The 13390-nt window shown below is 39.8% G+C and overlaps 1 protein-coding gene across 1 annotated transcript in view; it reads right to left on the bottom strand.

The window, feature by feature from the left end:
- The window catches only part of LOC104145312 (atrial natriuretic peptide receptor 2), a 36908-nt gene that overhangs the window by 7465 nt on the left and 16053 nt on the right, over positions 1-13390 (bottom strand). Inside the window, exons 9-19 of the mRNA XM_009676781.2 lie at positions 12948-13089; positions 11307-11393; positions 10914-11057; positions 9932-10053; positions 8108-8249; positions 5344-5392; positions 4226-4333; positions 3117-3236; positions 2223-2316; positions 1320-1407; positions 394-533 (exon numbers count right to left, since the gene is read on the bottom strand). Coding sequence (XP_009675076.2) covers positions 394-533; positions 1320-1407; positions 2223-2316; positions 3117-3236; positions 4226-4333; positions 5344-5392; positions 8108-8249; positions 9932-10053; positions 10914-11057; positions 11307-11393; positions 12948-13089 — 1236 coding nt within the window. The remainder of the gene's footprint in view (positions 1-393; positions 534-1319; positions 1408-2222; positions 2317-3116; positions 3237-4225; positions 4334-5343; positions 5393-8107; positions 8250-9931; positions 10054-10913; positions 11058-11306; positions 11394-12947; positions 13090-13390) is intronic.

Raw genomic sequence — 13390 nt, 5'->3', positions numbered from 1 at the left:
CACCTATCATCGCATGAAGGAGGTAACTTTTTCAGTTATCTCCTTGTGAAATAGAAGTTGCCAACTGGGATTAGACAAGAATAGCCAAGGTTTGAAGTCAGACCTTGCAAGTCATAGGAACCAAATAAAACAGTAGGGGCTGCCCTCTCAACCCATTTGTCCCACCCACAATATTCACCAATGGTAGAGATGATGAAGGATATTCAGGAAACAGTATCAAAAGTTTCCTAGGTCTTTGTTAGGACTTCCCTCTTCTCCGAATTGTGTTGTGTCGTCTTCCCAGTGATAATTCACTTTCCAAATTTCCTTCATATATTCTTCTTTGTCAGCAATCTCTATCCTGATGAAACACCTATGCATAATACCTTACTGTTCGCAGCTCAAGAAACTTACAAGCATCTCCTATTGTCTCCACCTTACAGACATCGTAGTTATCTATGATTTCATCAAAAGTGGTATAAAGCTTGTTTAGGAGATCTACCACTTGGTAAGGTGTGCTGCTGCTGAACAGCTCAGTGAAGCCAACAATGTCACTGTTAAGACAACACAACAAAAAGAACATATTCAAGTCTTAGTTTTTTTCCACTAAGCATAGCAGACTGATAATTCTAGGTGCACGATAATAATTTCTCAATGGAACTGTTGAGCCCAAACTTCATTTTTTTAGTATTTCTTTGGCTGAGGATCTTGCAGAACAGTTTTCTCTTTAAATATTTACTTAAACTGAAAAAAGACTCTTTCCATTTAAAAGGACTGACTGAACCATGCTTATCAAAGCAGTACACAATTTTTTACAGTTAGCCTTTAACCTGTTACAGGTTAAATAGTCTTCAGTTTTAGACTGTGTACAAATGAAAAAGGACCTTGTGTCTATCCATTTAGGAGGAGTGAAGAGTTGTAATTTATATGTTTTTTCATGTACACATTGCCACGCTACAATTCCAGGACTGTGAAGGCATGTGAACCGTAAGGACGGGCATGCTCCCTTCACACAGCCGCGTCCTGGGACGTTTACTGAGGTCTATCTTACGAACCGTACGTGTGTGTCTGTATAACTCACACATAAAATGATGCATTGCTGTGTGTTAGAGCTCCACAACAGTCTCATTGTTTATTTAATTAATTTTAATGTAAGCACTGAGAATATGAGAATTTTTTAAAACACTCAAAAACTTGCCGAGTTAAATGTTTCTACCTGATACCAGCAATTGAAGTTCAGATAGAAATTCTGTACGCAGATAGGAGATTCACCTCAGCTAGGACCTTAAAAATTTCTTCAGTAAGAGTCAGTTCTACTCCCAGCTCTCATTTTAAATTACCTGAAAAAGATGGTGGTACTTAAGTAACTTTGAGCTTGTGCATGTTTTCCCTGCCTGAGATCATCTGCTACTTGCTTCGGCAACATACCTGTTGTAGAAGGTAGAGCATTATTACTATTTTACATAGAGAAAAGGATCACAATAATCATAATATATTTGTTTAAAGGTGTAAAAGCAGTATTCATAAATGTAAAATATTTTGAAGGTGAAAATACACTTTAGCATTAAAATCTGCTCTGCCGTAAAGTGAGAATTCAGAGTCAATGTCACTGATAACAAGTCAAGATTTTTCAGATGACTCATATTTTCAGTTAAAATAAACCATTACCTAGACATTCTGAGTCAGAGTAAGGTTAAATTCAAATAGTGTGTCTTGCAACGTTACTGGCTCCTTTGTCAATTATCTAGTGTTTTCCTCCTGTGTTACTTTATTTATTATCTCTTCTTTGTATTTCTTGATCCTCTCTTCTTTTTTTCTCCTATCTTACATTTTCTCAGTCGTTTCCTTTTTCTCTTTTGTGAGTTCTATTTGCCCCTTCATCTCTTTTTTTTCTGGAATTCCAGAAGACATACTGCCATCAAGAAGTTACCTCAGTCCAAAAATTGTTCCCCAGCATTTGTAACTGTACAGAAGGACTGCCAAACAAGATCAGAATAAGTCAGAGCACTGTGAGTTCAACAGTCATAGCTCTCTGCGATTACGGCACTGATTTTTAGGTGGAAAATATAAAAAGTACCTAAATGTCTTTTCAATTTTGCAAGGAGCAAATATGCGAATTCATTGCCTGCTAAAAGTTATCTATTAAATAATCACCCATGAAAAAGTTTTTCTGTTCGTCATTAGACAGCTAAATTTAAATTATTATCTAGGAGAATATTCTGCATTTTTACTACATAACTTACTGTACAACAGACGATCAGTCTTCTGTTTTTCATACATTAAATCCTGGGTTCTCTCAGAAACTAGTATCTCCAGGTGTTTGCTGTACTTCTCCATCTAAACAACACGAAGAATTGTACAAAACATTTATTGAGATAGACAAGTTTTAAGCCTTTGAATGATTCCGCTCAGAAAACATTCAGATGGGCAAAGGCCCAGGTTTGAGCTAGCTAAGTTTTTTTTAAAATGTCAAAGATCATTTTTTCTCTTTAGGTGAATTCATGATCTTAGATTTGAGATTGCTGCTCCCACTGGCAGAAGTCAGGCCCAGAGTTTTCAAGTCTGTGTAATCATTATGGGTCCACTCCCAAGCAGATCCCAAGTTGCAAAGAAGTGCATTAAGATGCTTTGCCGAGACCAAAGTTATCTCAGACTTTTATCAAAAACTTGCAATGCTACTCCATAAACTTTCATGCTATTCCATGATGCTTGTATCCTTTTTTTGTAGCTCTCCTACTGGAGAGGTAGGAGTCTCTTCTCGCTGTTAATGGGCTTAAGAGATGGTGCTTAAAATGCCTCAGTAAACATTGTATTTGTAGCACACAGGGACTCCATATCCCGAGCACCATAAAACCACAGCCTGGCCATCGAGTGCATAAAAACCTTAACACCGTAAGACTGAAAAAAAGCAAAAATGTTCAGCCCCAAACAAGTTCAGAAAGTTATGAACAGAGATGAGAAGGCAGCTGGGTCTCAAGCATAACTGCAGCTTCTCTTGAGGTGCTGCTTCTTTATTAGAGGTGAGCAAACAATTGCTAGTTTTCTCAGTAAACATCAAAATCAAACCTGAGAGATAGAGATGGAAGTCCATGCAGCTGGGCAGTTTGACTTGGGTTGGACTAAAATTCTAAACTCACCAGGGTCATCATCATGTCAACAGGGCTAACTTTATTAGGATTCATCTTGTACAACGTTTTCTTGATTTGTTCAAATGTGGGCCTTTGGGCTGGATTGTTTTTTCGGCAGCTCCTGATTAACTGCAACAGGGAAAGAGGGAAATAAAAGCAAACAGTGTCTTGTCTTTGCAGGTACGGGTAGTATTTCCCATTAGTGCTGTTATTGGTGCTAACTGTGCGTGTGAAGCCCTATCTGCAGTTGAGGAAAAATGAGGCAGCTATGGTGAGGTCTCCAGAGTTACACAGATTTATGCTGAATGCAAGGTGCAAGTTCATGAAAGTGCTACTGGCAAGAGTCATGGGTTAGATCAAACAGATGCTCACGTTCCTTCTGCCAAACACCGCTGAAGCTCGTCTCGTGCTTTAAGACAGTGTTACACCGTTGGAGTCACATACTGTTTTCAGAGAACTTCTCTGTACACAAAATTAACATGGGTTTAATAACTTCATTCCAAAACCAGTTAACCTCGCACTGAAATCCAGCGCTGCTGAAGGGAAGGTTGCTATGTTTAGGCTGGTATAAAACCAGCAACAGTCAGTTGTTGTCAAACAGTCTTAAATTGAAACAAAAACACCATATCCTTCTTGCAATTTAACTGAACAACTGAACATGGCAGGAGGGGCAGTTTGCTTCAATAGTGAGTTTGAGTTGCTGTACACATCGACCTTCTGCAGGACTAGGATCAAACAAAACCCATGATTTGCCTAAGGCATGTACTTCAACATTTAAATTCCGTTGTCAGTAACTTAAATATGTATTACTAATGTTAAATGTGTATGGAACGCAACACTTTATAGTCAAATGAAAATGCACAAAAACTGATGACTGGTTATTAAAAACACTATATCTTGCACTGACAACTTAGGAGAAAAACTGAAACTTTCCATTCATCAGAATGACTGTTTTTTTTATTAAGGATATTAAAGCTATTTCACTGTGCCTTGTTTGAGACGTGATTCTTGGTTTCTGGGTTGTTAGGTAATAGTGCTCTGAAACTTCTTTCACATGTCTGCAGCCTTAAATTCTCTTCAGTAAAATTTTGTTGTAAGCAATATTGTATCTTACTCACCTCTATGATGTAATCTGTGGGACATGGGCAAGAATTCTCAGACTTTCCTGAAATTAATTCTGCCAAAGGTAGGCACCAAGAATATTCAGCTGAAAGTACATCATCTTTCTAGAGAAATAGGAGATTAAAAAGTGTTGAAAGAAGAGCAGAGGAACAGAGATAGATCTGAAAAGAAATTTATCATGTTAATAGAAAACAATAGACAGATCAAGCGATCCTAGATGAAAATATGTGGTGCGTTTTTCATATATCCTGTTGAAAACATATTAGTATGATCATTATTTTTGTGACATTTCTTGCCTATTACTGCTGGTATAGGAGCTTTCGTTTTTTCCTTCTCTTTTAGAACTTATCTAGATCAGCATTTCTATATCTGAGTACAGAAAAAAAAAAAAAGGATACAGCTCAATCTAGTCTGGGTGGCTGTAGCCGAAAGCCCTCTAAGCCTAAAGGCTTTAATCTTAGTCTATATACCAGGTAAACAGCTACGGAAATGAATGAATACATTGAAAGATATTTGGAGACTTTTGGGAAACCACAAGTCCTGCTTTGGTCCGTTATTACAAACTGTTAGAAGCAGAAGGATGTTAGTTTCAAGTTTTTGTTGTTAGAATTATTTCAGATAGAACATGGTTGCACATTCAAGGTGCGTTTTTTGTGCGAAGAACTGATCATGAGATGATGGGATGCATGCGCAGATGACACCTTCCCTGTAGAGAGCAGCTCAGATGCTCTTCTAGCCTGTTCTTACTACTGCAAGACCCCACTGAAGGAACCTGCGCTGAGTGGGAAGGGGAAGGAACAACCAGAGCAAAAGGAAGCTGCTAAGGCATAACTCCGCCCGCTTAGATCTTGCAGAGCTAACAAAAAGACAGTTTTGAACCTAATTATTTCCTTCATTCACTCTTCTTCAAAATCCTGGATGGGAGACCAGCAGGTCCATGAGGAAGCCCTAACTGTAAGTTCCATTGGAAATGAATTTGCATTGGTAAAATCAAGAGAAAAAATGTGGCCTCAGAGAACAGATTAAAGATTAAGTTATTCAGTGTTTGATTTGTATGTTCTTTGGAAGCAGAATCAGAATTAGCATGGAAACGTCAAAGTTCATTTTTACTTACTGGCACAGGGTCACTTCTTGTGGCAATTTCTAGTAAAATGATGGCATAACTGCAAAATAAGACAAACATAAAATCTTAATGAAGACATAATAAATGGAGATATTGATTTTCTCTTTGCACAGTTTCTCATGATTTTTATTTCAAATTTTGGGTGCTTTGGTAGTACCAAAATTGGTAGTACCACTCCTGGTGAGGAAGCAAAGCTCAAACAGATTTTCAAGGAGAACCATTAGATGATGGTAAGTCTGCTAAAGAATTATTGATTTCATATAGCCTTAGCAGCACTCTTCAGAAAAAAATCCTAACAGAGTGGATATGGCTATTGAGTGAGATTCAAATAACCATTACAAATCACAAGAAGGCAGCCTGGGAGAAACTGTGGCTGAAAACAGCCTCTACATCTCAAATGGGAGCTGCTCCTGTTCTCATTCCCATTTTAGCTTTCCCATCTGACCAACACATTCCCTGGAGAACTTTGGAAGCAAAGTGATTCATCTCTAAAAGCACACAAAGTTACAAGCCCCACTCCTGCAGTCCCTACTCATTCTTTATTTGGGCCACATCTTCAGGAATATTAATGTAACATTTACACAGATAACAACTGAGGATGTTGAGACTGCCCGGACAGTGAGCCCCTGCTCCTCTGCCAGGAAGGCTTAGCACCTGGTCATATCAAGAAAAACAAACCGCATTAAAATGCAAGTTCTAAGGAATAGCTCAATTAAAAGGACAAGTTTTTTAATGCCACAGGATCCATCTATTGTTCTTCATCTTTCTTCCTTGACTGCATGTTGTTCTTGCCTCCTTTCTGATTTCATCTTTTTTATTTATTAACAAGAAAGGATGATCTGCAGTGCAACAAAAGCAGACCTGGATTTTGCAGATAGAGGAATTGACATCCGCTAAATCTATTAAAAGTTCATTGAGATGTCTGGTCTTCTATGATATGAGCCAATCAGTTGTTGACGCTATTTTAAGGGCAGTGCTTAGCAAGAAATGGCTTCAGGAGCCCAGGTTGCCTGCAAAGTTAAATAATGATATCCAATGTGAACGGGGACAAACTGTAAACCAGGCAAGCACCAAGGAGATAATATTTTCTAGGAAATAGAAGGCATTTTGGATGTGGGGCAATGACGAACGGCGATGCAAAAGACAATCCTAAAATTACTGTGGATTACTGTAGCTGGAGCACAGTACTTTCTAAGAGTAGTCCATGTTGAAATGGTAAAGACTGACAAAGGACAGAATGAAAGTACTCCAAAATATCAACACAACGTCAAACTCCATTCAACTAAGCTATTTCCAAACAAATTCTAAAGGAACACTTGTGTCTATAGATACTGGCACTATGGAGATCTCAAATTCTTGTTTGAGTAATCTGACCTGATAGAATGCATGACAATTTATAAGGTTCTAGCAGGTGTAGACATAGTATGTATATATGTTCCTTTACTGGTTTTGCACGAAACCGGTAAATCTTGTGATTGCATAACGAATCTTATCTTCAGACTGTTTCATTTTTAGAGAATCGTGAGTGAAAAAAGGGAAGACTTAAACAGCATTTACTGTTTCTGCAAATAATTTGTCAATAGAAGCCCCCAAGCAGTCACGCAAGGCAGTAAGTGTTAGTCATGAACCAATCTAGTCCAGAGTAAAACTTAGACCTTTTGATAAAATGGTGTAACAGCTGTTCTTTGGTAAACGCTGTTAATAAATAGGACTAATAACCATGCCCTCCTTGTTCAACTACGCTGCGCAGTTAGCATTTCAACCTCTTATTGAACTGCAGTTATTTACTTTCCACTAGCTACTAAAGTCACTGGGAAATAGCAGACTTCTGCTGTGCTGGGCAGTGGCAAGGACAAAGTAAAAGAAAACAGCCTCAAAAAATCTTATACTATCAGCCTTCACTTTCTGTTCTGACTGCTTTAAACAAAGTACTGGAAATAAGCAGACAGAGGAAATATCATTGTTATCAAATACAGCACACAAAGAACATGGTGATTTTTCTACTTCATACAGAAAGTTAGTGGGAGAACCAAGAAATACTGGCAATTAAACAAAAAAGTTCAATGTCCATTGGATTACTCTTCTCTACAAATTTGACGGTAATCCCATTTATCTGAAATGTGATTGGACATAAGCTGTGTGTTACTGGCAAAGCTAAAGATGCTGGCTAAACAAGCCACTGCAAAGCGATCGCCTACAGAGGCTTTCAGAAGGAAAGGGATGAAGCCATTCACAAGTGCATTCATTTCCTCTCTCTTGCTCAGATTTTCCCTGCAAGTGGATGCAGGAAGTATGTGTATGCAGTGAAATAATGTATTAGCACTGAAAAAAAAAAAATAATGGGATGGACAGTATGACATTCTGGAATACTGATACTATTAACTCTTAAGGTATTGTCATTATAAAAAATAACCTATTTTTTCCACAAGAGACAACAACAACAAAAAAGAAATACTAAATAAGGTCAGCTCTTTAAGCCCTTTCTATAGCTGCAAGTCCAGAGCAATTCCTTATAAATCATTGGAACAGCTCTGTGTTTATATGATGTCAGTGAATACAGTATTTGGCTATCTACCTTGGAAAGGGTGATTCTATAGCATTTATACTATTCTGCACAGCAGGATCAATCCATTTTTAAACACAATCAAATGTATTTCTGGTGTGACCACAGAATTATACTAAGCCTAACTATCATTTTCAAAGCATTGACTTGAGATAGGAGCATTAAAAGAGAGAGATATGAAAAGCTTATTACCTGTACACATCTGTCATAGAAGTGGGTTCAAAGTCTGAAAGGGAATGGATCTCAGGAGCTATGTAAACCTCTATCAGGTGCTGCTGGTATGTGCTGGATCCTTCAGAAGAATCTTCTTTTCTGTACGATTGCAAACCATAATCTAAAGTGGAAGAAGCAGGAAAGCGAGCCACTCAGTACGTAATTCTCTAAAACCCATGCATTCACAACTGGTTTAACGGAATTTATTTTCCCTCATTGAAACACACATCCTAGTCTAAAAATAGTGTGTGCTTGCTTGTCTTGTCTCTGTAAAACATTTGCAAATGTAGGATCTGGAAAGCAAATGTTTAGGTGAGATTGTGTGACTGTCCTTTGAGTAGCAGAGTTCAGCTAAATGGCTCCTTCCAATTGGGATCATTTTATAGACCTGCACATTCAGAGACAGTAGGCTCACTGTCAGTGCAAGAGCTATCACGCAAATGCATCATGCAACTTTCTGTTCTACTGATGTCTTTTCTGTAGAAGTATTATACTCACAGTATGATGATCCTCACCTATGATGGCAGGTTCCTCGAGTACTTAGAGAGGTTAGAGCAGCTCAGGATGGTGGGCTTGACTTGCACACCACCAGGCTCGGAAGAAAGGGAGCATACATGTCAAATATCTGTGCAGCCTGACATAGCCCAACAATGTGTTGGGCCTAACGGAGGAGAGATTCTATGAATGTGATTCAGCGTTGGATGGGGAAAGAAAGCCTGAATTCTGCTTGCTTAAATAGACACAGTAGTCGGCTTAGCGTGTGTGAAGGCACACCGTAGACCTTTGGTTTTGTTTGGAGTCACCTCTAATCAGGACATTCCTAAAGCTTCATTCTTCAGGTTGGAGGTTGCTAAGAGTTTTCAGTTATCCCCCACATTGGTTATTTTTTGCAAGCAGGTTTGCCTGGCGTCATCACATTCACACAGACCATGAGCATTCAAAGTCTCTATAGTACTACCAGTTACCTTCTCCTGAGAAATTTCACACAGACCCCATTTAATCCAGAGGAGCTGTGCTAGCGTGATGGAGCTGATGCAATCCAGCTATCTCCCTTTCTTATGCTTTTCCCCAGAATAAGCTCAAAGCAAAGCAGGCCATTCTGAAGGCACTAGGATACTATGGGAGGTGGAGAAGCAGCCATTAGGAAGAACCTTTGAAAGACAAACCTGTTGCTGCTGTTTCTACAAGTGGGTGCAGGTTATAGGCTATTGTAACTACTTCAGGGAGGGAGTGGGAGAGATGTTCATTGCTCCCTATCTCTTTATTGGCTGCAAGAGAGACTAAACTAGGCTCTCCAGTGGTTTTCCTGTCCCCTTGGCTGTCTTCCTGCCCCAGCAGCAGGCCAGACATGTAGCTCTGTGTTTGAGGAAAGAAAATTCAGTTTTGTCTGCTTGAGTGAGAAGCTCTGAGACGAGTCTGCTTTTCCTCACAAAACCAATCAGTGAGTTAGCAGCATTCCACGGCTTCACAGCATCGTCCGTGATTAAGGTTTTCTCTGCATCAAAACTGAGAATGAGGCAGAGTTTCTATTTAGACTGATGTTGATGGACTCCATCGTTTATGGGATCCGACATGTGCAGCATGGCACATGTTAAATCAGAGGCTGGACATGATAACATAACATCAAGCTTGCTTCAGCACTGGGCGTTTGTAAGGAAGGCTGTTATAGCCAACATTTCCATCTAAAATGTCAACTTGACATTGGGAGCAGAGATCCTTGGGAGCAGCGTTGAGTGTGAAATCTATGTGCATTAGTATGTTAGCTGAACAGGTTTGAAGTTTTGTTTCATATCTTCCCTTTACCTGCAACTTTACAAACCCATCGGTCGTCTATCACGCAGTTGCTAGACTTCAACCGTCCGTGATACATTTTGTGCCGGTGGAGGTAGGCCATTCCTTGGGCAATATCAGTAGCAAAAGAAAACCTGAAAGGCACAAAATCAGTGAAGTAGCATCCCCACTAAACTAGATCCTCACTCAAGAGAGGATCCAGATCCTACTGAAGCTGAGAGAAAGATTCTCCGTAACTGAAATGGCTTTCAAATCTGTCTGCTAGGCTGATTTCTCCAAGAATACTTAATATGGGCTGCTGAATGCACTTAACTCCCACCGAACTGTCTGAGTCCACAGGTGTTCAGGCTTTTGTAAGACAATTCAGCTTCTTCTAGAATGTCCCAGTACCTTTATATCCTTGAGTTAACTTTCAAATGTTTGAAAAAGAAACAAATTTCTATTAACTTTCTCACTTTGTTTGGAAAGTTTCCTGCATTGCAATCTTTTTCTTTGCTGAAGGCAAACATAACACAGAAGGCATGTACCAAGCAGATTATTTTCAGAAAATAATGGAAGTGTCTTCCTGGAAGTTTCTTGGAGAACCTGAGCTCATTTTCTATATTGTAACTATAATAAAGCATTTGTAGCTATGCTAATCATTTCACCAATGCACCTTCACAAATTGAGGAGCAGTTTTTTGATTAAACACAGAGCCTATGATATTTAGGAACGAAACGAAGCTACGTGGGAAAAAAGTTTTAGAAGCAGCTTTGCGTTATAGCCAGAAGTGGGGTGAAAAGCCGTTGACTTAGCATGACCAGTGCTAAAGGCAGTATTGCTCAGAAATCCAAAAGCCAAGTTGGGCTGGATGCTTGAATTCTCTTTCTTCTTCATTCTCTCCACATCACAGTTCAGACCTGTTCCCCCAAGACTTTATCTATAGCTAACATCTTGTCCCAAACAACAAATAGCATGTGGGAGCATCTTTTAGTTTTTCACAAGTCCTGTTTACCTGAAGCCCCAGTTCAAAGGGATGTCTTCACTGAGTAGAACATCACTCAGGCTACCTTTGGGGCAATATTCTGTCACGATGGCAACATTTGGCACTTCTATGCAACCGCCAATGAATTTGCAAAGATTGGGATGGTCAAGTTCCCTGTGAAAATGAACAGAAATCACAGCACACTAGCAGCTTTCATGAATCTCCCTCCTACTTCTTGCATGGAAACAGGAAGGCCAACTGCATTCTCTCAAAATGGTAAACGGAAAAGTAAAATAGGCATAAGAAGATGTTGACCAGGTGTCAAAATAAAGTTTGAAAGAGAATTTACAGTCATATTTGGACAGATTTTAACCTCTGTGGAACCAATGGAACAACATACACTTCTTAGGTTTCACTTCTTACCTCACTTGCTTTACTTCCTTACGTATGGATTTGGACAGGCTGAATGCCTTCTTCATTATTTTCTTTATAGCCACTGTTCTACCATCACTGCAACAGAATGAAAATGCTGGTCACAACGTTTTAATCCAACTTCATAAGCCAGCCAGGCTAGGAGAATGAACTGTGGGTTTTTTTTTTTTTTACAGAGGACAGCTTCAGATCTCTATAGATGAAGCAGGGAATTGGAGCATGTCCATACGTCAATCTGAATCTGACTCTGTGATGGGACACTGTTTTCGTGGTAAGGGAAGCATTAGTCCTTATCTTCAAGTATCTTTGATCCGTGGATGGCTTTTGGAACAAGCTTCAGGGAAAGCTAGAGTCAATTCAGTCCAGTTAGAAGGTGGAGCTGCAGCAAAGGAAATGTCAGAGCTAGTAAAACACATACCACAACATCCTTGTTGTCTCGTCACTTCTCTGTTTATTTTGTTGGAGATTCACCACTGATCATTTAACACCCCTCTGCTCTTAAAATGATCAGTCTCAGGGATGAAGCAGCTGAGTTTGACAGATAGCAAAGCAATTTTCCTTTAAATTAATTTTATGAATTAATAGAGCCCAGTGGAGACTTGTGCAGTGACTTAAGTGATACTTACCTTTTAAATACACATGACAGGTCTGTGGTGTAGCAGGTGTAGATGTTTCACTGTTAAGACTGAACCCCCAATTGATACCCTTTTCTTACATCATCTGCCCTTGATTTATGTGTTTGCCCTTGATTCCTCTGAGGAAGATGATGGTGATGGCGGCGATGTAATCATTCAGAAATGAACAAGAACGGTCAGTGTAAAAGATTCATGCTGGACACAGAGTCTCATCAATGAAGTGGCTGAGATATTCCAGAAGAGTGATCTGTGCTGAGAAATCAGCCACTCCTCTGGCCAGCGATCCAGAGAAAGCTGTTCCTGCCCCTCCATCCACAGCACAGGTCCTGTTTGCCATAATCAAATGGTAAGCAGCACTTAAGTTTCTGCACACATTCCACCCCCACCCCCAGTTACATTATTTTTATGAGAAAAAGTGCTTTGCAATCTGTCATATCACCAGTGATTGCAGTGCTCAGGAACCCATCCTTTCTGGATAGCAGGGCATGGCTGTACTGGTTGTGATTATGGTCATGTGATGTGCCTCTTCACAATGTGATCCAGAGGTGACATGCACTCCATCTTCAGTCATGTCAGCTGGTTTAAGGACAAGATTTCTAATCTTCTACTGCATAGTGTGCCGTTCTTTAGTTCAAAGAACTTTGCCTTGTTCTACTTGCATTTGGAAGAAGGGCTGTATCAAAACCTTGGACACTGCATTTGAACACTGGGGGCCATGCATTAGCCGATGCAAGGTACATTGTGCAGTCCCACACTTCTAAAAACTCCCAAAGGGAAAACGATAACCAGAACTAGAAGCTTGGCTGTGAACATACCCCACAGCCAGGGTACTCCTCTGACAGAAGTCACAGGAGTACTGACTGTACTTTACTGAATTTGGCCTAACAAGAGAAATACAAGCTTTTGTACTACTTGGCAATAATAATGCGGCAAAAAACATAAACCAGAGTGAAACTACAGCATAGTAATACAGAAAATAAGTACTGTATTGGCTTACTATCTCCCAGTCTGTGTGAAGTACTGTTTCCTGGGCACTTTAGCAGCTGCTGTGCTCAGAGCAGTAACACAGCCGGAACTGGAGTCACTAGGTGCAGGGGGGACGCTTATCATGCTTCCCGTTGCTGTCCATGCTATGCGATCTAAATGGGATGTTAGATGAGAAAGGACACCTGAAAATGCATAGTTCTGCAAAGATGGAGACTTCAGACAAATGCAGGGAATTCTTCAAATCTTGGTATCCAGGACTGTCCTTGTTAATACTTAAGACAAAAGGGCATTGCTTAGAATGCGACTACTACGCAAGAAGTAACAAAGCTCCAGAGGTGATGCACTGCTAGAGACCTCTCACAGTAAACCTTAGGATCTGATGCAAGTTCTTCTGCTCTCGGGATAAGCAGTCCTTGCTGCTACTTTGATGCAGAGGACAAAACCCAGGGAAGC

The sequence above is a fragment of the Struthio camelus genome, chromosome Z, assembly GCF_040807025.1.
Source record: "Struthio camelus isolate bStrCam1 chromosome Z, bStrCam1.hap1, whole genome shotgun sequence".
NCBI lineage: Eukaryota > Metazoa > Chordata > Aves > Struthioniformes > Struthionidae > Struthio > Struthio camelus.
This window is presented reverse-complemented; position numbering and strand designations above follow the sequence as displayed.